Here is a 26,527-nt window from a genome sequence, read left to right on the forward strand (position 1 = left end):
ACCAATACCCGCAACGATGGAAGTAATGATAGCTGCTTCTTCAACAGTTTTCAACAACGCGGTTGACATTATATTACAAAGCGAGAAGGAAAATCTAGGTCGCCACGGTACGTGGTGATAAATCTACTCCATTTCAGGGATCTTACTTTTTCTAACAGCCGGTTCCACAGGTGTGTAATATGTTGGTGGTTCTACCTTTTTCGTTGCCCGCCATTGTAAGTAAAGGCTGCCTGCTGCTATAGCGACTCCTAACGCGCCAATGACGTACCCAGGATTAATGAAGGATTCCTCTTCCTCCACCTTTTCTTCTTTCTTTGCTTTGTTCTTCCTGTTCATCTCCGCGAGCTTCTTACCGGCAGCAACTCTGCCTGGAGATTTAGCCTTGGTGATTCGTTGCTCCTCTACTTGAGGGGTTTCCTCCGCCTTCGATTCAGCTTCACTCATTTATATCTAAGGACTTGAAGGACTTGATAAGTAACTTAAGACGACTTGACTAAGTACTTAAGGATGACTTAACTAGGTACTTGAGGCGACCTGGGTAATTCCCGCGAACGACTTGACTAAGTACTTGATAAGTCACTTGCAGGTACTTGACTAGGTACCTCAGCAAGTGCCGCCTTGAATACCCTTTCGACTTCTCTGTCCTTCTTGAAGTCCTTCCAAGAGGCCGTAAGTTCCTTCAGATCGACGTGCTGAGCTACGTGAAGTGCCGCAGAGGCGACTGCCATTAACTTACCGCACTTCAAAGACAACCACCCACAGGTTATCTTAAGTTCTTGGGCGATGACATAGTCCTCGCTTATGTCCTTCCGCAGTTGCTCCACGTCGTCTATGGGCAGCGCAAGTCCAAGCAATTTAGTTGCAAGTCGGATAGCGGAGTCTGCTACGGCGTCCGTGGTCTTACTTGCGAGGGCAGCCTCGTACCTCTTATGGAACTTCTTAACCTCCTCTTCTGACAACTTATTAACCTGCTCATGGGTAAGTTCCTTACCTATCATTTCTTTGCACTTCCCAGAAGACACAAGAATGTTAAGTTGTTCCTTGAGGTTACTTTCATCTAACTGTGTGGGGACTTCATCTAAGAGCTGCTCAATGTCCATATATGTTAATGGAATACGGAAACCTCAAAGAGAAGATCATCTTGGAATGTTGGTGCGTTTTTAGGTGCCGCATGTATTCGTGTAACTGTTCCTTGGATATCTCACCGCCGTAGTCGCTTAAGATGGTTTCCAGGTCAGACTTACTTGGAGTATAAAATACTACGAGAGAGCCTATGTTTTCCCTGAAGGGCTTAGAGACGCTGGTAAGCTGCTGGGAAAGCAACCAAACGCTAATGTTGTCATGTCTGCCGCTAAAGGCGAGCTTCACTAATTCGGAGGTGCGCCTTTTTACGTCGTCCCCGCAGGCAATGTCATCCAGTATGAGCAAGGTTTGCGTACTCGCTCGTCGAGCCTCGCGAGACGAGAATTGTTTGTGCCAAAACTTAAGATGGCTGGATAACTCGTTAGGGTCTAAGATATCTACGAAGAAGTCGTCATCGCTCACTCCTATGCCCGTCCAGGTGCGGTTGTTCACGTAGGTGGGGCATAATAGCACTATGTAGTCGAAGCGGTATCTAAAGGACCCTAATAGCTGCTCCACTACAAACTGCGTTTTACCGCAGCCGGTGGGTCCTACTATCAGAGCGTTACAAGGCATGTGATCTGGGTTCATATATAGATGGAGCCAGTGGAAGCAGTAAGAAGGATTGCCGCCGACGCAAAGGATAAAAGAGACACCATAGAAATGCAAAGGGAGGAGATAGACCGGTTAAAAGAGCGCGTGCAGGAGTTGTACGATGAAATGTGCGGCCTGAAACGCGCAGAACGGTTTGGTGCGCTATTGACGATGGCGGGCTGGGCAAAAGAGTCTATTAAGGACTTCATGCGATATCCGCCATAAATATATGCTAGCCTACGCAGCTGCCTTTCTGGGAGGATTTCTAATTACCCTTTCAATATATGGACTGTATTACATGCGAGCCACCTGCCGACTGCATTACCCCTTGCAAGCCACGTAAAAAATACACCTGCCTTCATTGTAATAAGGTATTCCCCGAAGGATCCTTCGTCGGGCATTGGTGTCCCGCAGATCCTAAAGCACAGCGAACCTTAGCTGACACCTACGAAGAGAAAACGAAGTAACTCTGCAAGGTGGTTTCAAGGGCGCCTTAATTGCCGTGTCAGTCTTTGATATCACCGAAAAAATGAGGTCCGCCGAAGCAGACCAATACTTATCTAATCACACAAAGGATTAGCATCCACCCTACGTTCAACGTCGAACTTCCATCGACCGTTGACCTTACCAAAGCTGCGTATGTGTGTAAATTCCTCGCCTTGGATTACATACCGCACGCAGTCGGGCGCCCATAAGGAGCACTCCCTACCTTCGTATTCGAGGACCAACCTTAAACGGCTGATGTCTTCAAAGACGACGTAATTTTTTATTTTGTATGTGATGCCTTGGACCAATTCACGCCAATGTGTCTGTTCAACGATCATTATATCTATGAAATATTCTTTGGTGGGTCTGCAGCGTCTCCTGCGTCTTAAAAGCCTTAACACACCAAGGACAAGGCGCCCGAATGCCTTCCGCGTAATAGTCAATTTCCCTGCATATAAGATCGTAATCGTTGCACACCATAGTTAGGTAACCATTTGCCTCGTATTGAGCAATTAACGCCTCTTGTTTGGGGGATAATACGCCGTTACCCTTAGGTGTCTTCAACTCCAAGCATAGTCCATTGTATTTTTTATGTGCATTAAGAACTAAGATGTCAGGCTGACCTGCCTGGTAACCTTTCTGCCAACATACTATCCTTTTGGAGGCCGAGTCCTGTAATTCTCCAAGACCTGGTGCGAGCAGTAGGATAGGGTGGAACCGACGTATGTAGTCCACGACTTTCTTATGCAGGTCAAACTCATTCTCGATCTTAAAGACTAACTTGTTAGGACCATCGAACCGCCTTTCTATTTCATACTTGCCTGTTTTCCTTAGCGTCGGAAGAACGTCACCTAACACCCATTTCCTGAACTTTTTTGCTTCAGCCTTTTCAGATCCGAATATCAATTCGTAAAGACCTTCCTCCGTCAAATACACGGCATTGGGTTGTGCGTTAAGGGTGTCACGCTGAGTTATACCCTTTAAAGACCTAAGAAGCACCTTATTTTCCTCTGATACGTGATCAGACGCCGCTTTTCTGGAATTTACGTAACCCAACGCCAACGCCACGGACTTCGCTTTGAAGTAAAGTTTATCGCCTTGCACTATGCATTGCAGTTTGGTTTCGTTGTTTTCGAATACGCGAAGCATTATATACGTAAGGGATATTTTTTTATCAATAGGCAACGCTCTTTAGCTGATTCATTTCTACGCTTAGTTGCGCGTCAGACACCACGAAGATATACGCGTTTATCTTAGTAGTGTCGCTGGCATGTTTGGTGCGCTTGATCTCCAACGTAATGCCGTCCTGAGTATTTACCAGGCGCAAACCCTGACCATGTAGGTCTTCGTCGTTCGTTGTACGCATGTCGATCCACAGCGCATACTTATCCTTAAAGAATTCCTTTGGGCCAATTTGGTCACCAAACTTACGCGCGACTTCCCGGTACATGTCCTCAGGCTTTATCCCTTGTGAGTAAACCTTATTAGGCACTCCGTTAATGCTAACGCCTACGTTAGTGATGTTAGGATTAAAGAATGCCTCAGAGTCACGCAATCCTGCCGTGTATGTCTTTGCGAACAGCAACATTATCCCTGTAAGGCTGCGTCTGGGTAGGTTAATGCTTTGGTTGATGACCTCTTCGACGTTGTTCGTGAAGCTAAAGGTCTTGTACATCACGACGTGATCGTAAAGGAAAGCCTTCCCGGCGCTGTATTCCATGCCAGCGCTACGTGCTAAGTCTTCGCTGTATACCGTTTCATACTGTAGCTCTAAGTTAGTAACGGAGTATGGGTGGACGGCTGAGGAACTTACGTCCTTTCCCTGCAGAATGTTCGTAGTATCTGCTAGGGTTACTTCGAACTGCAGTTCGCTTAGCTGCCTTGGGTAGTATGCACCGTGGTTCGTGATAACTTCGAAATCTAATGGAACTACATGCTTAGTACCATAAGCCGTCTTTATTTCGTCTTCTCCTGAGGCGCCAGAGGTTGCGCTTCTTACCTTGCGTATGGCATCACTGGCGATTCCCTGCTCTATCCTTTGCGCGCGGTCAAATGCAGTCAACCATAAGTCTTTGTACGTGGTATACAAATCATACCTGTTCAAGTCCAGCAAGGATTCCCCGGCGAACTTTACGCGTATTTTGGAAACGAGGTTTCTACCCACGTTATTGACGACGTAACGCACGTCCGCAGTGTTTGGTTGTACTGCTAGGTCAAACCTTAGCGCCAGGGTACCAGGAACCAACACTAGGTTATCCGTTAGGCGGGGCACGCCTACGTACAGGGTTTCCCCTGGCTTAGCGCTGCTGGGGGTAAAGGTAACCCGGTGAAAGGTGCGTTCTGCTTTCAGTCCGCCAACCTGCTTAGGTAATACGTTGGGGTTTAACTTTGAGCTTATCATATATAATGGAAGTAGAAGGAACGGATTTTGATCCCACCACCGAAGAAGGTCAAGTCGACATTAACGACGAAGAATACGACGCATGGACTAAAGGCGCGGAAACCGACCCCCTAATCTACGACATGGCTCTAGAAAACACGTACGGTAGTAGGTGGAAAAGCTTCAAGGCAGCCTTGAATCGCATGTGGCACGAAAAGAACCCCGGTGAGTCCCCTCCTGAGTACATAGAACTTCGAAACATGGGTGAGCAGGGAGCAACCGCGCGGGAAACCGTAGAGTGGGCAACGCAAGAGCTACGAATGCGCTATTCCCACTTCGAGGCCGACGACGTAAGGCTCACAGAACGCGGAAACAAAGTCCTCATAAGCGTCCAAGACATGAGATATCCCGACAAAAACCGCTGGACCAAACCACAAATCCTCTTCGACGAAAATGGCTCGGTCAAGGTTAACGTGGCAAGATTAAGAGGCTTTCAACTAGCTACCAGAAGTGCGTTAGAAAGGTTGGGGGCCCTGAATGAAAGGGTCGCACTAGAAAAACACGCCGAGGAACTACAAGAAACGTTAAAAGAAAAGGAAGCAAAGTACGAAAGACAAATACGGCAGCTAACCGATGCTCAAAAGAAAGAAATCAAGGGCAAGAACGAAGTCATACTGCAATTCAAGCGAGAAGCTGAAACGGCTTTAGACGAAAGAGACCGAGCCAGACACGCCTTCAATCTTGCTCTAAAAGACCTGGATATGAGCAAGGAAGAAGCTAAAAACTTGCATATCACCATAACCGGCTCTTTGGAGGAACGGCGGCAGTTGGTTGCCGAAATCAACACTAAAGAGGAGCAAATCCGGCAAAGAGATCAGGCCATCGAAGACCTGGAGGGGCAAATAGAGCGGCAGCAAGAAGTAGTTGCGGACCAGGCTCGTCCCGAAGAAGAAAGGAAAGCAGCTCAAAAGGAAGTAGATATGCTTGAAATACACCTTGCGGAATTACAGGCGGAAAAGGAAACCCTGGAAAAAGAATTGGGGCTTACCACCAAGGAAAAGGTAAAAAGAGCCCTTTTAAAGTATGGTATTCCCCTCGCGTTTGCGGTTGCTATTTCAAGCGTAGTAGGGGTAATCCTTAACGCGCTTAAGGCTACGGGCGCGGGCGTAAAGAAATTAGGCAATGGGCTGACGGACTTGGGAAAAAAGATGGCAGCCGGTCTTCCTGGGCTGCTGGGTTCGGTTGTTTCCTTGGCACTTAGGACCGGCGGAGAATTGTTAAAGTTCGTGGGGAATAACATTTGGATCTTGGTTGTCGCTATTGGAGTGGTACTCCTGAAGAAGATGAAGGGTTAATCTTATCCTTGTGTATTACTGGGGGCTTGTCGTCGTCAGGCGCCCGAGGCATCCTCGACTGGGGATAAGTAAAGATAGTATTCGCGCCGCCCTGATAATGCGGAACTAGCGGCAGCACGCTCATGGTGCTAATGGGCTTATGATTCCAGACCGCGTTGGTGTTACCGGCATGGTTTATCATTATGTTACCATCGTTGGGGAGAATTTGCAGCTTGACATATTGACAATTGACTATCATATGAAAAGTAACCGGTGTTAAGTCTTCTCCACTCACTGCAGGAGGCTCCAACGAGAAATGAGCTGGGTTCCTATTATTATTCTTTATCCTGTAAGGCAGCAATGGGTGGTTATTCTCGTCAACGAGTCTAAACCCCGCGTTTGCACCTAATTTCGTGCTAATGCTAATGGTACACATTATTAATCCTAAACCCCCAACTTCAACCCACATTCCGATATCAGACCACCCGCCTCCTTCTTTATACTCCTTTTGATCTAAACAGTAAGCATGACGTGTTTCTTTTAAGTGTGGATTCATATAATTTAAGAATCACAAATTTTCACAGGCTAAGCACCGCAAGAGTGCTAATGGTCTTGTGATTATAAGGTTGATCCCTTTGGTCATATATACTATTCACGGTAGCCGTCCCGGTGTCATCTACACGTATTTGTAGCTTTACCTTTCCGTGACAATCGGCGATCATATGAAAAGTCCAAACCGATAAATTTTCAAAGCTGTTAGCGTTTGGTTCCGTGGAGAAATGCACAGGCTCCCTGTTGTTCGTCTTCGCGCGCATAGGCTGCAGTATGCCATTGTCATCCAGGAACCTGAAGCCTACGTTGACGTGGCTGTCTGTACCAATGCAAATACTACAAAGGATTAACTTCTTTCCTGAGTAGTTCAAGTCTACAGACATGCCCGTGACATCAACCCAAGACGCCTGGGTGTATTTTTTCTCGCCTGTGTAAGTCGTATAGACACAATCTACTCCAGCTACGTAGGGGTTGTTCATTGCCATATATAATAGCTCAGACCAACACCCGCGACTGCTAGGCCGGCTTTTAATAAGTTATGGTCATATTCCTCGGTAACCTTCTTTACTGGTTTCTTTGGCGGCACGTACGCCTTTTTTAATGGTTTTTCTGTGTGCTCCTTTTTTGGTTTCTCTACGAAGTGAGTAATGCCCTTGGTCATGTCAGAGTTCACGTCATTCACCCCAAACTTCATATCCTTAGTAGCTCGCTGCAGCTTGTTGTTATAACCCACAACGGAATTGGTGTTAATAACTAAATTACTTGGCATTAACCAACAACCAGGCGACAAAGCGTAATCCAGTCGCACTTTAGACTGCTGCACCGCTAATTGATATCTCTGCACCGATTTAGATATGTCATTTTCTATTATTGCAGACTCAAATAAAGTTAGGAATTCTTGTTGCGTTTCCTGTGAAGCGCCTTGGGATCCAACAATGGGGTTGCGGGTATTTACCTGCGCTCCCAGGATGCAGTACACGAATGCTTCAATGCTACGGTTAATCCTGGCTAGGTTCCTTAAACCTTTTCCTTTCATTAACACGAACGGATCCCAAGTGCCGGGGTAGTTTGTTTGAATTCTAGTAATTAATGAATTATTACCCTTATCGCCGCCCATATCACCGAACTCTAACTCATTACTTGGGTATTCCTGATGCCCGTAGTCAGCCGGCTTCTCACCATTGGCACCCCAAACATAAACTATACCCAGCCCATGCGTCTTACCCTCCTTATACCGAAAATCTTTTTGCTGTGGTTTGAACTCATTAATTAACCTTTCCAGGGCTGCGGCGTCATATCGGTTATTCATTGGATTAAATGCCTTATCTCCCGGTAGGGGTACGTTAAGCTCCTTCAACAACCTCCTTACCGTAAAGGCAACGTGAAACCGCATAAATGAAATGTGAAACATGTCCGCGGCAACACCACAACCTTTAGTGGCAGCCCAAATAGCAAAGTCTAACTGCTGTGGCCAATACCGCATGTTGGGTCCTGCTAACCATTCCCTGGCCTCTTTACCTGATGTATGCTTCAACATCGTATTCTTATAGATATTTCTTAGTATTACGTTAAATGATTGTTTACCCACTGAAATCTTCAGGTGCGTTACCAGCTTTTCGAAGTTGTTTACACCACCTTCAGCATCGTAAAATGGGTAATCTTCCGTGGTTAACAATAAGTTTCTAGGAAAATAGGGTGCTTTATGCTCGGGGTTTGGTGGCCTTTCTTTATGAACGGGGTGTACGATCGTCAATTGCTGCACCTGATCACCTACTTGCTCCAGCTTTGAATGTTCCAAGTCTGCATTGCTGTACATCCTGGAGCCGTTATAGTAAATCCCATCGGGTCTCCTTTCGAACTTACTAGGGTCTGCATGTGGAAACATCTTCCTAAAGGCCCTCCAGTTCCAGTAATCCCGGTTGTCGTGATGTGGCTGCTCCTCAATATCATTCCCAAAAGCGTCGTACATTAGTATATATAATGGATGTTATACCATCAGCACCTAAGTTGTATCCAGATGTTCCCTATACTACACCTAACGAACTAAACGCCGAAAACTTTCGTCTGAATAAAGCGAACTTAATCCTGGCTTACTTGGAAGGACAAGCAAAACACTACGAAAAAGTCCGAAAAAAGTACGTCAGAGCCCGGAGTACGCTACATAAGATTGCGATAACTTCAGGATCCATATCTGTTGTGTTAACGGGCTCCGGCGTTGCTACTTCGCTTACTGGACCGGGAATAGTCGTTGGAGTTCCTTTGGCCGGCGTTGGGGCAACCTGTGGTATTATCTCGGCTGTTGCTACGGGTATTATGAAACAGCTGTCAAGCAAAATATCCAAGCATGACACAACAATAGCTCTGTCAAGGGCTAAAGTAAATACGATCACTGACCTTGTCTCAAAGGCTTTGCGTGACAGAAAGATAGACGACGTAGAATTCTCGCTTATCTTAGCTGAAGAGGAAAAGTACGAGAAACTAAAGTCGGACATAAGGAATAAAAAAACAGTCGTAAAAGATCTTTCCGAGGAATCTCGCAAAAAGATCTACCAGGAGGCAAAAGAAGAGCTTCAAAGAAAGCTTGCTCAGTAAAAATTTGCTTTGAAAAGAGCGTGACGGGATTCTATTTACATATCGAACGCCGGCTGTCTGGTTCATATGCAGATTAGTTTCTCGCCGAGGTTGTTTACATTTCCAACTTACTTCGGCTTTTTATATTTGGTTCGGGTTTTGGTCGTGTGCTCGGGTTTTGATCGTGTGCTCGGAAAACGCTGGTTGTTATGAGGAAGAGGAATGTTGGTGTTGCTATGTGATGTCATCGCCTGGGAATCCATCCCAAGAGGGGGTGGTTGGGGTCGATTTCGTGAAATATTTCGTAGATTACGTCAGGGTAATAAGGAATATCCTTATCCAACCGACAAAACATCCACTCGGCCCTGCTCATATCAGAAATCTCGGGAATAGACTTACCGGTAATTTCAGACAAAAGATAAGGAATAGCTTTGTAATATTTCCCTAGCTTTAATTTTTTCAACGTTTTCCGTAGACTTTGTGGGGTTGGCTCTTCTAAATGGTCTATGATTTTCTTCTTTACTTCGTTGTCTAAATATATCGGTCGATAACCTTGGATATGACTCATCCAGTCCCTGAAGTATTTTATTCTCTTATATGGCGTTTTCTTACGACCTCCATTGGCATAATACTGCTCTCTGGTAGCATTTGGTACGGCATTACGAATATTCTTACCACATTCGTAACACTGCGCTGACGTGTCGTCTTCTATTTGCATTTTTTTACCACAACAAATATACTTATTTGGCTTAGTAAGTACAAACTTGGGTTTCAAGCACTTTACACAGAAATCATAAGCAAACTCTTTACAATCTTCGCACTCCATATATAGACTAACATATTTTACATAAACACGGGATGCGGGTAATCGCGGTACGAGTCGAGGAATACACTTTAGACGGGTAATCCTCCGGTGGTCGTTGCGCTGGAACCCCCATCCCCTATACTACTTACCACATATCAAGCCACACTACATCACAGTACATTACATCAAATTGCAGCACACCACACCACACTACACCACACCATACTACACCACACCACATTACACCGCGACACCCCACACCAACATGCCACATATCACAGCACACTACATCGCAGCACATCACAGTGCATCACATCACACTGCAATACACCACACCACATGCCAGATTGCATCATTGCATTACTGTCCACTTATTCATTGTTTTATTGTGTATTATTCTTTAGGATGGGTGCTCGCAGCAGCTGGGGTATCATTGCAAGGAGCGAAGCAGAGTTTAATGAGATTGTAGACAACCTTAACGAACAGGAAGCTAATGAAAAACACATGAGAACCTTGGCTGTTGATCCTCCACCCATGTTGGACAAGCAGGAGAGAAAACTGACTTTTATCAACAGAAATGGTAAGGAATTAAGACGTAAAATGAAGAACTAGGTGCCAGTTGGGGGAAGGGAGATTGTCTGTTTGGTGGGTGGGGAGGATTATTTGTAGAACCAGAAATTTTTTTTATCGGATGAATCTAATGGAATTTTAGGCTTGGTGATTGTTTTGGAGAAAGGAAAACTTTGAAAAACCAGCAGAAATTGTTCTCGTACTACAATGTTAATTTATTCTTAACAGCTCTGCAACCCTGCAGAATATACTTTGATTGATGAGTTGGTTGTTTCCACCTCTTTGCCATAAATAGGATTAATCAGAGACCCGCTTGCACTTCTGAATGAGAGAAAATATCGTAATATATGGACTGATAAAGAAAAACAGATATTTAAAGAAAAGTAAGTTCCTTTTTGCTTTTATTCTTTCCCTTGCCACCCAAAATCACTTACAGCTGTACACCCGGAATCCAACACCCAACCTATACATTACTACTGATACTCATAGTAACCCCCATACACGTAGCTCAACACCTTTGTCAACCTGAACCCACACCCAAACTCAACATATGATGAAGCTACCCTATTTTTATGACTGTTTGTCCTATCACTAGATATATCAATCATCCTAAGAACTTTGAACTGATTGCTGCATATATTGAAAATAAGGTAAGAATAGCTTACTGTATTGACCATTAGCTTCACTTACTATGTAACTATTTGAGCTGTCAATTGGTTTACATTGACAGCCAATCTCATAATAATAAATATGGACTTAGATAAGAGGGTGAACCTGTGGCGCTTTATGTTTAACTTCCCTATACAGGATATGCACACCATTTATGTGGTCATAGGTGTCATGGTCAATACCTACCTATTTGCAGATTATTTTAGAGCAAAGACATCACCTTCTACTCTTATATTTTAAGAGCTTGAGTGTTACATTTAACTTGAACTTGAATAAACCTCCTATACTACAGACTGATGCTCTACCAACTCAACGTGAGCTTTAAAGATGATTTGAGCCTCAGTAAAAAAAGTGGTGTTTGTTTAGGTTGCTTCCAATCACTACATGAATCTAGAGTTCCCCACTATAAGAAATAATAATAATAATATAATAAATCCTTTATTTAACAAGGGTGGCACTAAATAGCAAAAACTTTGCTAATAAATCTTTGGCTCTCTGTCTCTCTGATCATCGAATACTTTTTTTCTTCTACAGAGTGTTGCCGACTGCATACTGTTCTACTACCAATCCAAAAAGAAAGAAAACTACAAGCAATTATCTCGAAAAAATTCACACAAGCGAAGACGAAGAGAAGTGGTAAGTTGGATATTCTTATTTCCATTTATCACAATCCTTAAAAAAAAAAATTAATCAACAATGACAGCTTGGAAGGTCGTTGTGTGCTTGGAAATGGGGGAAGTTGACTATCAGTATACTTGTAAACTGTTTTATATGGGGGTTAAGAAAACCCATATTTTGTAACCCCACATGTTTTGAAGTTACTCTTTGGGGGACCAAGGCCAAGGCAGCTATATAATGATTTCTTGTTCCTCAGCGTAATTATCACTTTTTAGGGGGTAATATATCCAATTGCAGCGTTCCCTAATTTCCACATGATAATTGAAAAGATATATAAGGTCTAAATGACTGTGAAAACCAGACGTGCTGTGCCGTGACAGTGACATGTACTGAATTTGTCCTGTCATTGTAATTCTGCTCTTTTCAAAATCATAATATAGTACTATTTTGTCTTAACATTTTCTCAGCAGTTGTCTTCAAATCGTTTTGCAAGTGCTGGGCGCAAGACAGGAGAATATGGCATATCTGATAGCGGGTTAGTAACTACAAATATTGTTATGATTTGCTGAACTGGTTTATTTTTGTGTGACTTATAGTAGCATGACCATGATGTGTAATAGAAATGGAATTATCAGTTGGATGTCTACATTTCAGCACTGTGACGGACCATGTGCTATGCAGTAATACTCCAGTTTTGAGTTTTCTTTTGCTCTGTGTTAGCCTCGATTGTGCTTAAATTATTCAGCACTTAGAGCAAAACCCATGGAATTCTATAGCAATTGCATTATATTAAATACTAAAGAATATATTACATGCTATTAAGGCTAACACAGAGCAAAAGAGTACTTGAAACTGAATTTTCTTCCCATTCCTACAAAATCTTCTCTACCATTGTTTAGATGAAAAAAATATTGAAGCTTCTCTTATGTTTATTTGTTCTGATAGGCGTGAACGAGGCTCAGACGGCGAATATGATGGTGATGAGATGACAGACTCAGCAGATGAAAGTGATCATGATGATCATGCATCAAACCAGTCTGCTACTCAAGGCTCTACACACTCCTTACCCTCATTGTCTACTCGTAATTCCAATAGCATATCACATTCTATGTCATCTAATAGACACAGAGGTATGTAATCTGGGAAGTTCACACATTTTTTAAGGTCAGGGAATTTTTTTATTTGGTGATTCCAGGAAGCTATATAGGAAAACATGCCAAAAAATATAGTACTTATAGTTCATGAGCCAAGTCCTAAAAATTGCGAATCGGTACCATCTGTGGGAGCAAGTTCCACCTTGCATTTTTGGAATCCTCATGGTGTCTAATTTCAAAAAATGTATGGTGGCTATGTCACAAATGTTGCTCAATGGGCAAAAAAAAATTTTTATTTACTTTGATCTAAAATGGGTCTTCATGTGAGTAGTATCTAGCGCATGACTTTCCATGCTATAACCTGTATGGATCACTGTATGGATTATTATTTTGTTCATGTATTTTTTAAATTTTTTGAAAGAAAATATTTTTAATTATTTTTAAGCCCCATTGAACTTTGGCATTTTGGCGTTAGATAAATTATTAATTATTATTATTATTTTGTTAATGCATTTTTTGACAACCAGAACATCCTGAGACGTCACGCTGGACAGAGGGAGAAATGGAAATAGCCATGCAAGGTTAGTATTGTTTGTTCTTAGCCTAGACTAATGTTATAAACTTTTGGTAATAAACCTCTTTACCTTGGGCGTAGTGTTTTTCAATTTTTCATTTCCAAGAGAATGAGAAGTGTCAATTTCTTGGGAATAAGAGGTGGGCTAAAATGGAAAGGAATGCAGTCTATTTTATCAATTCTCATAAAGACATTAAAAGAAAGAAAATCTTCTAGGATAGCTTATTCTCTTTCGAGACCATTAGTCTTGCTTTAATTCTGTTATCTCTCGAGTTATATTTTTGACTTCACGAGTTTTAACTTCTGATAGTGAATCAAGGGTGATATGGTGGTTATACACTTGTCTCTTACCTCTAGGGTGTCAGGGTTGATTTCTGTACTCAACATCACATGTGAGTAGATTATTTTTAGCTCAACCTTTGAGCTGGTCTATATCAGGACACAGTTATCTCACAAATCGAAACGGAATTAAGCCTGTTGTGTTTTAAGCTTGAAGGAAAACCAGACAAAAACCTAGGACCAGACCCAACAGCTCTTCTCACATGAGATGCTAAGTCCAGGATTTGATAACCCTTGTTGGTGGGAAGTGACTGTACTACCCTTACACCTCCCTTGGTCCCAAAACGTTACTAACAGTTTTTATTCCCTTCAGGTTTACGTGAGAATGGTCGAGACTGGGCAGCCATTTCAAGGATGGTACTGACCAAAACGGACGCACAGTGTAAAAACTTTTACTTTAACTACAAAAAGAAATTTCATCTCGAGGCGATGGTAGCTGAGTTTGAAACATCCAAGGTGAATGAATAATAACTTCTTTTAAGTTTTTCATAGCCTATAGTATGACAATGATTACATACATACTTTTGTTCAGTATTTATTATTTTATTATATGTATTTCAAAATAACGAGACCCACAGTGCCCTTTGGTCTTGGAATGCACTATTCAGTATGCAGTATTCAGTATTCAAACTTTTTTGAAATAGCTGTATACACAGGAATTTAGATAAAACCTATCTATGTCTGAAGGAATAACCTAGATATGTAGCTGGCTAATTTACATTTTGCATGTAGTTGGAAAAGGATGTTCTAAGATTTAATGTTCAAAGATTTTCGAGAATGATAGAGAAATGGCACAGAGTTACTGTGTCTTTATGTCCTTGACGATACATTATGAGATTTGTGTATTACGTGTCGTAAATAGTAAATGTAATGATAGTGTGTGTGGAGCGAACCTCACAGAAGAGCCCAAATATGAGTTTTTCATATTGGCCAATTGGGCAAAACCATATTCATTCTCCTACATTTTCTGTTTTAGATGCAACGTGCTCAGAAGGCTGACGAAACCAGTAAAAATACAAATACCCACAACTACACAACAGAACAAAAGCCATCTCCATCAACTCGACCCAACACACGTCAAAACAGCAATGGAAACTCCAAAGGGAGCCCAGTTACTAGTGTAGCAGCTAGTGACAAAAGTACAATTGGATCAACCGTCACCACTGAAGCTTCTCCCACCACATCGACCACAAGTAGCGTGCCTGATATTCACCCGACCCAGTCACATGTCTCTACCACAGTCCACTCAACTCCTCATATCGTACAGACGAGCTCTACGCCAGGTCTTTTGGTTACTGTGTCGCATCCTACCACACAAGGCAGAATTTCACCTAAGCCTTTAAGAGAAATTATTATTACTACATCAGTGCAGCAAGTCTCTTCTACCCCACCCTCCAGCGTAGCTAGCATTACCGTGCTACCAAAGATCTCACCTTCTTCAAGTTACCAGCATGTAACAACACCAGTTCATTTGCCAGTCTCCCATCCAGGAATACTGTATCCGCAGGGGTCTATAGTGCAGGGACCAGCTCCTGGTCCTCGTGTAGTCTATCATGATGCTACAAGACAAACCCTTCCTTTCAACTCTGAACCTCAAGTTTTGACACAAGCTACGAAAAGACCCTCACCGTTTGGTGTGCATCATAGTGTGGATCAGGCGAATAGATCTTCAGTTTCTCCGTCAGGTAAAGCAGGTCAGTACAGCTTATTTTAAGGGGGAAAACACACGTCAAATGGCCTTACTTTCTTTTTTATTTGGAACACAAGATTATCTCCTGGCCCTGGAACTTAACAGTCTTACATGGATGGCAGGGACTGACTTTGCTACACCAAGCATTTCCACTTTGCTTGTTTCTATAGCCTCTCTCTTCCCTGGATAATAGAGGCTAATCTTACTATGTGGTTTGGGTGGTTCTGGATTAGATTGAAGTCGAAGTTGGTGCGTGACATCACTGGGGATTATTCGAACTACATTCCCTTACCTAAGCCACACTTGCTCCTTCATCCTTGCTCCTTGCTCATATATATTAAAGTGTCTATGACCCCTAACTCAATATTTTCAGCATTGATTCTACATGAAGTGAATAGTCGAATGGTGAAATATTTTTATATGATTTGAGTGATGCATCTTGGAGATATCAAGGTTTATACTACCAGTATGCTAATGAGTGTGATGTCATAGTAGGCATTTGGGTTTATTTGTCATCATTTTTAAATCAAAACACTGATTACTATGAGTAAACCAATTTGCAATAACCTTTCTATAAACCCTGAGTAGGATAATTATGTTTTATACAGGATATTTTACTACCCCAGTAAATTTTCGTATATTTAATAATGACTACTATGACATCACACTCATTAGCATACTGGAAGGTATAAACCTTGATATCTCCAAGATGCATCACTCAAATCATATAAAAACATTTCACCATTCGACTGTTCACTTCATGTAGAATCAATGCTGAAAATATTGAGTTAGGGGTCATAGTCACTTTAAAGTAGCATGAATATAGATCTTTCTTCTAGACTTGCATGGCACTTGTTACGTTTAAACAACTCGTCTTACTTGCAACCTTATCTACTTTGCAACCAACTGATATCGTTATCAAAATGTTTAATGAGCTTGAGAACATTTAATAAAGGTAGTTATTTCATTGTACCAACAGACTCTACTCCAGATGATGGTCGCAAGAATCAAAGTTCTCTTCTACCAGGCAGCAGTAGTATGTCAACATCTCACAGTGATAGTAGCTCATGTCCTGAAATAGTGATCATCGATACGCAGCCATCGCAGCCCAACAGGAAACAGACCCCAGGACAAAGTAGCAGAACCCCAGAATCTTGCACTACGTCTGTCATTCATGCTAGAGCGCAGTCACCAGGTAATCTACCTAGGCTTTTGATTTATTTTAGATTACTAGTGAAGGAAGGATTGATTGACTGACTGATTAACAGACCGACCAACCGACCTAACCAAAGACCAACAAACCAAATCACTGTTTTCTCATTTCGGACCACATATTAATTGTTTGAGCCCCTCATCCATAATGTTGTATCTGGTCATGCGTTCCTAGCAAACAGAATAAATAATATTCAAGGCAAAAATGAATGACGCATGGTCAGTGAGAATGCGACGGACCATTAATTTATTCATATTAAGAGAGAATTCTTTTCGTATTCAAGCAGTGAGCACCAAAAACTATTTTCTTGAAGAAATGCTGTTATACAAGGCTAATATCTTGTTATTCAGAAAGTTTAACTTGTTTGGAAGTGGAGATGACCGATGAAAGTGGAATCAAAGTGTTAACCCAAAGCAAAAATTTTATTGGAAAATGAGGTTTAGGCCTTCATTTGCTTATTTCCCATATATTTTCTATAAAAAAAGCCTGACAAAGCAACATTCTAACACAAATGCAACAAAACATCTTTGTACAATTGAAAATACCGCTTCAAACAGGCATTTTATCATAGTACATCAGTTTCTAACTGTTTGAAAAAAGGTTTTGAGTGTTAACCTAAAACGAAAATTGGGATCAAAACTCATACGAAAGTCTAGTATTTGGCGCTTTTTGCCGTTATTGCTTATTATCGAAAAAAATTTCCTCTTAATTGAAATTCATTGGTGTTTTACAGGATACACTCAAACATCTGTGATCACAGATAACAAGACATCGCAAGCAGCAAGAAGCAGTGCTCCCCAACGTGTCCCACCAACAAGTATAAGTACCATATATCATGGTCGTCCCGACGCTGCTCCACCCGGACCTACCAGTAGTGACGGCAACCTTAAACCACCACCACCACTTATACAGGTTGCTTCCTCGCCATCTGTTCTTCGTCCTTCCAAATCGCCTGGTCAGGAGGTTATTCAGCCAGGAATCCCTAAACCAAGGCCTGTAATGCCCAAAGAGACAGAGGGGTGCTTCAAGAACAGTCCAGCCCCTTTGATGGTTGACCTGACAAGAGACAGTCGTAATTCTGCTTCCGTCGAAGGCTTCCCTTCTAATCGACCACCAGACTCTGCCCGTGCTGTACTCAAAGCAATGGCAAAAATTCACACTGAAGAGGAAGCTGTAAAGAGGGGTGAGACGAGGAAAAAAGAAGAGACTGTTATACCTCCGAAACCACCAGATACGAAGCTGACAGACCATGAACAGCAGGAGGCTGTGCGAAAATACAAGAATTTACCATCGGTTATTACAGCACCCATGGAATACTCACCTGGTACCTCGGCTATTCCTTCTTCGTACATGGGGCATTTGCAAGCACACCAAGCTCAGGCTAATGCTCAAGCTCAAGCCCAAGCTCAGGCTGTACATGGTCATGTACATCCTCACGCGCTTGCTGCCATGAATCAAGGTGCTCACTATGGTCATGCAATGTACATTGGTCATCCCCGCCTTCCTTATCATCACCAAGTCATGCCACTTCCTTTTCAACAACTGGGTTTGCAAGACTTTCCACCAATGGGAATGAATGGCCGTGAAAGCCCTGGGCATATGAAAATGGGCATGTATAGACATATTCGCCCGGTACATGCGTATTCCTACAGTGGCATGCAAGTCGCACCAAACGTGCATAGCTATAGAGCTCCAGAAGAACTAGCACATCACTCACACAACCAACCAACTGACGATAAATTACCTAATCAAGCTTCCCACCGTGGGCCTTCCACAAGTCGGTCTGCTGAGATCTCTGATCATGACTTGAATCATCCATTCCTATCTCAAACATCACCGCATCTACGTCCTGGTCATTCAATAGGACCAGATGCCCGAGTGAGTGCTCCTTCACCTGGTGAAGCATCCAAACATTTGCCATCCAGTCGGCCTTCAGCAGAACAACCAAAAGTTTACCCGCAATCCTTTTCACCCTCTGAAAGGCCTTCCTCTAAATCACCTGCTTACCTTCAAGTTGTTAGGCCGCCAGCCAGACCTCCATCGCTGCCTGACATTCGCAACAAGGCAGCTGTTATACCAGAGTTGTCATCAGATGCTAGGTCAAAACTTGTGTTTCCAGATCCTGTTCGCATTGATGTTACTGAGGGAGCACCCAAAAGAGTTCCATCCAGAACCCCTGAACAAAGAGTCGATTCCAGACAGGATTTTAGAACATTGTTTTCTGAGCCAAGAAGAGAGCACCCAGATATGCCTCATTACCCACAGAAAAATAGAACAAGCACCGGTTCAGACCCAAGGCACGGCGATCTTCATTTAGGTCGCTCTGATTTGAAGCAAGATGTTGTGATTCGACGAGAGGCTAAACCTGATCAAAAGCAAAGTTTCCCAGGTTTACGATCTGACGTACGGCAAGACGTAAATCGTGAATTGAGGCCCCCTCCATTTCACGATCCAAGAACAGATATTAGACCTGTGCCAAAAATAGACCCTAGGACAGGTTCACCTTATCCAGACCATAGACAGGACTATGGCCCAGAATCAAGCCACAATCCATACTTAGTGTCACAAAAGGAGGTTGCTATCCCTAGGCTTGACGCTACGAGTGTTGTTCATCATCACGCCAAGCAGAGTCCACAAACTGAAAGCAAGGTAACCCAAAGTAGACCCGACATGATGGGTCTGATAAGAGTCGACCCTCATGCCTCTAGACAAGACACTTTACAAGCAGTGGGCCGAGATAGTAGACAAGTACCTAACGTAGATCTTACTCGTGGAGAATATGTACGCGATGGAAGGATTATTCTCTCTTATCCGGAGTCGTCAGTTGTTTACAGTACTGCACAATCAAGATCCGTTATGAGACCAGAGACTGTCCCAACCACAATCATATCCCAGTTAAGACCGGAGTTCACCAGGACAACTTACGACCCGAGGCACGATATGCAAAATGAAACTAGAGATGTTCGGTTTCCAGTCCACTCAAGACCATACGGTCACCACGAAGTTAAAATAGAACGAAAGCAAGAACAGCCCCTCCACGATGGAAGGCAAGATCTGATTCCCGAGAGAAGAAAAGAAGTTATCGCAGAAACGATTCCGCCGTCAGTGTATCACGTTATACACAATGAACCCATGCAAGATAAGGAAACAGCCGATAGAACTGTGATAGAGAGAGGAGAGCGGCTTGTGTCTGACAACACTCGATCGATCATGAAAGGACAAAGCGGTCAAAATGCAAAAGCTAGAAAGAGTACACAGGAAGATTTGTTGTCAAACCTGGCCACTTTAGTTGATGTGGCAGCATTAGCTCGGCCTGTGGAGCTGACTCCACTGGAGAAAAGAGAACGCGAAAATTCCCGAAAAGATTCCGATTCATCTAAGGATTCAAAATCCCCTTCAGAAACTGAAGAAAAACATTTTCGTACAGAGGTTACCACTAGTCAAGAAACAGCACCTCGATATGGTATTGGTTCAGGATTGGTTCCCAAACCACCCCCACTAACCCCCATAACAGGAAAGAGGGTAAATCAAGACTTGACAGCTAATACTACATCGAGTTCTGCTACTACAACTTGTGTGGTCGTAACAGCTGATGCTAAAAGTCCAGCCAGGCTAGCGTCACCGCAAAGTCTACATACTTTTCAATCAGCCATGAGTCCTGAGAAGCCCCCTCCATTAATACCTCGAATGTCTACCAGCCCTGCAGTCACAATTAGTCCAACTACACAATCCCCGAGACAAGGTGGACCACCACCTTTGATTTCTCGACCTTGTTCATCTCCTGGAGTACAAGCTCCAAAACCAAGTAGTGCTACATCGGAAGAGCGTCAAGGAGGCCAAAGCAGGTGTGAAGAAAGGGTATCGCTTGATCACGGTCAGCATCCATTTGTCAGGAATATATTCGAAACGGTGACTTACCTACCTCCACCTAACGTCTTGGAAGCACAAAGAGGGAATGTCATCTCACAACCAACCATTTTACAGCATACTAGTACTCCGCCACAAGCACGCGGAGCGGGCAACCAGAATCCTGTCAGTAGTATATCAAGAGTAGTTGTGCCTCCCGGAAGTAGACAATTTCAACAGGGAAGTGGCTTCAGCACCCCTTCTGGACTGTTTGCTGATTACTTTCTAGAAGCTTCGAGAAGAGAGCGAGACGTCCTTGGAATGCCGAGATATCAACAACCAATTAGGTTAACAGCGGAGACTTCACAACCACAGCCATCCCGTGCCAAGCCCGATGATGAGAAAGTGGGTGTTAGGGGCGAGGGAAGTGTAGCAAGACCCACACCTTCGAAGTCACCCAGAGGACCACAAATAGATGACTCAGACTTTCCGATCGTCAAATCTGAAAATCAGATGAAGGGGTACCCGGGTGCAGGTGTTGTACATGGAGAGGCATATCGTCAGGTATCACTAGGGGCTGCTCCGAGTTCAACAGCTTCAGAGAAACCAGTTACTGAGGTTAGCGTCATAAGAGAGCCTGAAACCAATCTTTACCCTTCTAGTGATGCTCACCGAGCGTTCAAAGGAAAAGTTGATCAACCGCAAAGATTTCAGGAATTTGAGCGCATGAGAGGAACATTTCTTGAACCCTGGCTCGATCATGAAGCAAGTGATAGCGATACGTTATCAGCCGAAGAGACTGAAAATGTCCACGAAAGTGGCGATGAATTCATACCAACCTCTTCGATCTCAAATAGACAACCAGTGCACGGCTATGCAGAGAGGCGACCTCAAGACAATAGAGAAAAGCAGTCGACCTCACAAACTTTTCATCATCGTTCTCCAGATATTCCACATGCGCCACACCCATTACAGTCCTTATCGAGAACAGCAACTACGAATATAAACACGAGAAACATGTACCCGCATCCTGTACCCATTCAACGCAGTTCTGATAGCATTTCTAGTTCAGGTGTGATGTCACCTTCCATTTCCAGTTTAGTTTCGTCTATAAGTTCCTCAGAGGTTGTCAGACGGCAGTTACCTGATGCACATAGCCAGCAAAGATCTAGTGATTCCAAAGAAGCTGTCGCCAAAATTCCAGACTCTATTGATGATGGGGCCTATAATACTGGAGCGGGTACAAAAATTCTCGGAAGAGAATACGGAACTGAGGGTCGTGCAGGAACTTCTGAAATAATGGACAACAGCCAAGAGCGTGAGCAGGGAGTAAGTACTTCTGGAAACGAAACGAGAGATATGTCAAAGACAGTGCCTGATAGCTCTCAACATTTTAGTTCCGCGAGTACCAGTGGCTCTGGGTCTCCAAGGAACGAGGAAGAGGCATCAATGGAAATAAAACAAGAAGTTGCTGCTACAGCGGATTCAAGCGATGCTTCAAAACATCCAGCTCAGTCGCACCCTTCTTCAAGTGATGACACGCATTTTCCAACAAGGTCTGAAGTTGCTAGCCCCGATACAGGTGAAGTTGCTTCTGAGCCACAGTCCACAGTGAGTGTCCAAGTTACCCTCTCACAGTCTTCTAATGTTCTTGACAGATCTATTCTAAGCACTTTCTCTAGCCCGTCATTGAGTCCCCAACCTTCTGATACCAGTAGCAGCGTTCGTCCCCGACTATCAAATTCTTTAGAGAATGCAATTGACTCCAGCAGCGTTGTAAGTCCACAGCCAAGTGGAAGCAGAGAGGAAGACGTTAGTCGTGCCATTCAATCAAACTCAAGCCTCGATGAAAACACACACCCCGAGCCATCTGCAAGCCAGTCCTCGCAGTCACAAGCCTATGACATCAGCACCTCTCACCCAATTCCATCTTTGTTTCAAAGACTTGATGGTGGCACGATTACCACTCCTTCACAGAGCTCAAATATTGGTGAACCAGAATCATCTGACACCACAATCCATTCCATGATGCCACAGTCTTCTAGAAGTAAAGATAGCGGAACCAAAGAGGTACAGCCTGTCGATAGCAGTAACGAGGTACAAGCTTCTTGTAACAGTACAGTTGCCCAATCATCTGCTGTCCGTGAAGAACAAAGTCAACTAGATACGCAGTCTCTGTCATCGTCTACTGAAACCAGTGCAGCAGTAGAATCTTCTGATGCTAGTGAAGTCGAACGTACACAGAATGAAAGAGAACCATATTCATCGCCGCAGCCTTCTGCGGAAGGTAACGTAGTTGTGCAGTCTTCAGCTACTTGTGAAGCAGAAAGGGCTCAAGGGTTAAGCCAACCAGATTCATCGCCGCAGCCATCAGATGAAAGCAATCAAGTTGTCCAATCGTCTGTTGATAGAGAAGTTGAAAGAGCTTCCCAACAACATCAACCGGATTCGGTTTCCCGATCACCCTTTGCTGCGAGTAGTTCAGTCGTGCAATCCTCTACTGTCAGTGAAGATGCACTTGTACAGAGTCAACCGGACTCCTTTTCTCCATTACCAGCTCCTGCAGAAAGCTTGGTCATACAGTCGTCTATGGTAAGTGATAACGTTGGGATTCAAGAACAGAATCTACCAGATTCCATATCTCGATCTTCTTCCACCGAGAACAGAACCGTGGTTGAGTCTTCAACTGGTGAGGGCATCCAAAAACAACCAGATTCCCATTATTTGAGAGATGAAGCCAGTCCTGCTGCGGACTCAAGCGAAAACCAAACAAGCCAACAGCCATCATCCAGACAGGAACTGGATGTTGAAGAAGAAATGGTAAGTGGAGGAGTGTCTGAAGATGTTGATCAAGAATTCAAAATGATATCAAGCTCTGAGGTGTCTCGGTCTTACGCGACAAGTAACGTCCTGAATAATGACCAAAACTTGGCTATTTCTACCACTCGAAGTTCGTCGTTAGAAGAAGGAACTAGCTCCTCGGTGTCTGATGAACAAAGCGCAGATGAGGACAACCAAGAAAAGAATTCTGAGATCGATCTACCAGATGAGGACGAGGAATCCTCGATTCCCGAGCCTGAAATGCTTATGGATCTCGGAGATTCTCTATTGGGAGTCAACAGGGAAGACAGCATTGATGAGCTATCTGACTTTGATGAAGGTGAAAAGCACTCAATGGTTCCAACATTCGTGGGAGAGTTCATACCGAATTCTGGTAACAATGACTCGGTGTCTTCAACCAACTTACGAACAGACACCAATGATCGTGATAATGTTTCTGATACGTTGAATGAGGCTGAACCGATGCAAAATGTCGAAGAGGAAGAAGTGAACACAGATGGTGTTATTAATGCAGAAAGCTCTACACAGACAAGATCTGATTTAGTCGAAAGCTCTAACTCGGTATCCTCGGAAAGACTTACAGATTCAACAGAAGTAGTAGATGATAGTAGGAATGCCATTGATTCTCAAGAGGTCCCTGCTTCATCGGGTGAAGAGGTCCGTCCACACACGGATTCTGACCATGAGGACATTAATCCTACAATGGAAGGTAGCATAGATTCTCAAGAAGTCCCTGCTTCATCGTGTGAAGAAGTCCGTCCTCACACGGATTCTGACCATGAGGACATTAATCCTACAATGGAAGGTAGCATAGATTCTCAAGAGGTCACTGCTTCATCGGGTGGAGAAGTTCGTCCACACACGGATTCTGACCACGAAGACATTAATCCTACAATGCAAGGTAGCATATATTCTCAAGAGGTCCCTGCTTCATCGAGTGAAGAAGTCCGTCCTCACACGGATTCTGACCATGAGGACATTAATCCTACGATGGAAGGTAGCATAGATTCTCAAGAGGTCCCTGCTTCATCGGGTGAAGAAGTCCGTCCTCACACGGATTCTGACCATGAGGACATTAATCCTACGATGGAAGGTAGCATAGATTCTCAAGAGGTTCCTGCTTCATCGCGCGAAGAAGTCCATCGACACACGGATTCTGACCACGAAGACATTAATCCTACAATGGAAGGTAGCATAGATTCACAATCAGGAGGTACTGTACCCCCTCAAGAGATCTCACAGAATCGAGAAATTGGAATCGCCGATACGGTCAGTCATGTTTGTGAAGAGCCAGTAGTAACTAGTACTATAGCCAGTAACATTAGTAATGTATCAAGCGATAGTCTAGCACCAATATCAGACGTCAAAAGCGAAACTGCAGAAACACAACCACTAGAAGTGGAAGCTAGTGAAATTGATACGGAGATTCGTCATGAAAGTGACGACACTGCTGATGCGCATTCGCCCGATCATGACGATATTGATTTCTACTGGCGATACCCTGACACTATCCCTATATCTCCGGCATCTCCTGAATCGATAGATGAAAAATCTGAAGTAGACAACGTATCATCCGTCCCGCTATGGCAGCCATTGAGTCAAGGCAACGTTACCACTCAAACAACCAGCTTTACGTTCACGTCGAGCATCCAAAGTATTACGACTGCGACGTCTCATTTTACTTCGCTCTCCTACCCCAGACTACAAACACAACGAAATACTGTGTTTCCTTTTTCGCCTCTTTCTTTAAATATTGGTTCTGCCTCAAGCAGTGCCCGCTCTTCTCCGGTTTCGTACTTAAGCATTGGACGCTCTCAGTCTCCATGCCCTCCTGTGTTACCTAGGCAACAGGAGCCAGTACCAATCCTGTCAGATAAATACGAACCCTTAAGCGATGATGAGGACGACAATTTGTGATGCCTGTAAAATACTTCAATCCTATAGTTTAATATTTATTTATCTATCTGTTAGTAGTTCGTTCGCACGAACATCGTAAATACTTTTAGTCTTGCTTTACCATTTACACGATCCATAGAATCGAACGTGGCAGCAAAACTCTTCATATTTCGTGTAAAATACAGTGTTGTTTTTATGGTTTTCAGTTGTACCATTTTACAACGTTAAATTAGCTGCAGTATCCGCGAGCCTTGTCATTATATTACGCCAATATTGAAACCCCCGGGTTTCGTTTAAGGCCAAGACAAACTCAAAAACAGGTGTTGATCCCAAGTTCTCGTTGAAGGCCCGGACAAACTCAAAAACTGAGTCGCGTGATGATGCTGGGAAGGTGTGACATGAAGGAGCTCTAGGTGATGTGTTATGTTATTAGGCAGCGTGCTTTGGCTCATCATCTCGCGACCAGAGAAAAATTTCACTATAGAGCATGCAGTAAACAGATGTAACCTAGCAAGAGTGTTCATCTAGGGTAGTAGAGCAAGTAGTTGTAACCTAGCAAGAGCGTTTATCCATGGTTTGGGTTTGCAGAGGCATTCGTTGCCAACTGTGTATATATAAATATAAATATTCAAGACCAAATTTTATCAGTGTGGTTTATGAGATAACGTGGTTTTGGTTAAATTACTGCTACTTACAAAAGAGATCGGGGTGGACGTTTGTTCTCTAATCAATACACTTGCACCTCAATACGGTAGACACCCTTCTATTACGGACATTTTCTTTGATCCTTTGGTCTCGAGTTCGCCTAGTTTATTCGCTAGTTCTTGGTGTCATGAACTCTATGTGGTTGCTTGACTTGAACAAAATATTTTGTTTTGATTTTTTTAAAAGCCTGGTTTAGAGCACGAGCAGTGTTTACACGTAAATCGTAAATGCAATAGTACCTTTCACAGTTCCCTGTGCCATCTTCAAAGGTATCCGTTCCATTTGCATCGAAGCGAGACGAACGGTGAGCTTGCAATGATAGAGACTTTTTTAACACCTTGAACAATTATTCACATGTCTATCATTGCAAGCTAACCGTTCGTCTTGCTTCAAGATGGCGCAGGGAACTTCGAAGGGGACTATTAAGAATGAAATGCGCATTAGAGCTTGCTTGTTTACGTTGAAAATATTCATTGGTATTTCATTTGCGCAAACATTTTTATACGTTCAAAACGAGCATTTCCCTTGCGTTTAAGTTACTGTAATCCTAAATTGTGCTTGCGGTTTATCGTTATCGAACGTGGCGGCCACGTTTATTGTCCTTTTATTATCATGAAAAGAGATGCAC

The 26,527-nt window shown here is 43.4% G+C and overlaps 1 protein-coding gene across 5 annotated transcripts in view; it reads left to right on the forward strand.

Annotated features, from left to right (window-relative positions):
- LOC116288775 (uncharacterized) overlaps positions 1–25,833 on the forward strand; it is a 40,214-nt gene extending 14,381 nt beyond the window's left edge. For 2 of the 5 annotated variants that reach the window (XM_031695603.2, XM_089032981.1), the window contains 11 exons: positions 10,249–10,424; positions 10,710–10,797; positions 11,010–11,064; positions 11,618–11,719; positions 12,169–12,236; positions 12,647–12,831; positions 13,323–13,376; positions 14,022–14,164; positions 14,685–15,402; positions 16,378–16,593; positions 17,345–25,833. In XM_031695603.2, the coding sequence (XP_031551463.2) occupies positions 10,249–10,424; positions 10,710–10,797; positions 11,010–11,064; positions 11,618–11,719; positions 12,169–12,236; positions 12,647–12,831; positions 13,323–13,376; positions 14,022–14,164; positions 14,685–15,402; positions 16,378–16,593; positions 17,345–25,215 (9,676 nt within the window). In that variant the 3' untranslated portion in view covers positions 25,216–25,833. Of the gene's footprint in view, positions 1–9,667; positions 9,792–10,248; positions 10,425–10,709; positions 10,798–11,009; positions 11,065–11,617; positions 11,720–12,168; positions 12,237–12,646; positions 12,832–13,322; positions 13,377–14,021; positions 14,165–14,684; positions 15,403–16,377; positions 16,594–17,344 lie in introns of those variants that run through there. The other 3 variants (XM_089032982.1, XM_089032980.1, XM_089032979.1) reach the window with 3 other exon arrangements.
- Positions 25,834–26,527: the final 694 nt, after the last annotated feature.

Source organism: Actinia tenebrosa, unplaced genomic scaffold, assembly GCF_029948245.1.
Source record: "Actinia tenebrosa isolate PJP-AT-01 unplaced genomic scaffold, QUT_ActTen_1.0 PGA_scaffold1__47_contigs__length_23844297, whole genome shotgun sequence".
NCBI lineage: Eukaryota > Metazoa > Cnidaria > Anthozoa > Actiniaria > Actiniidae > Actinia > Actinia tenebrosa.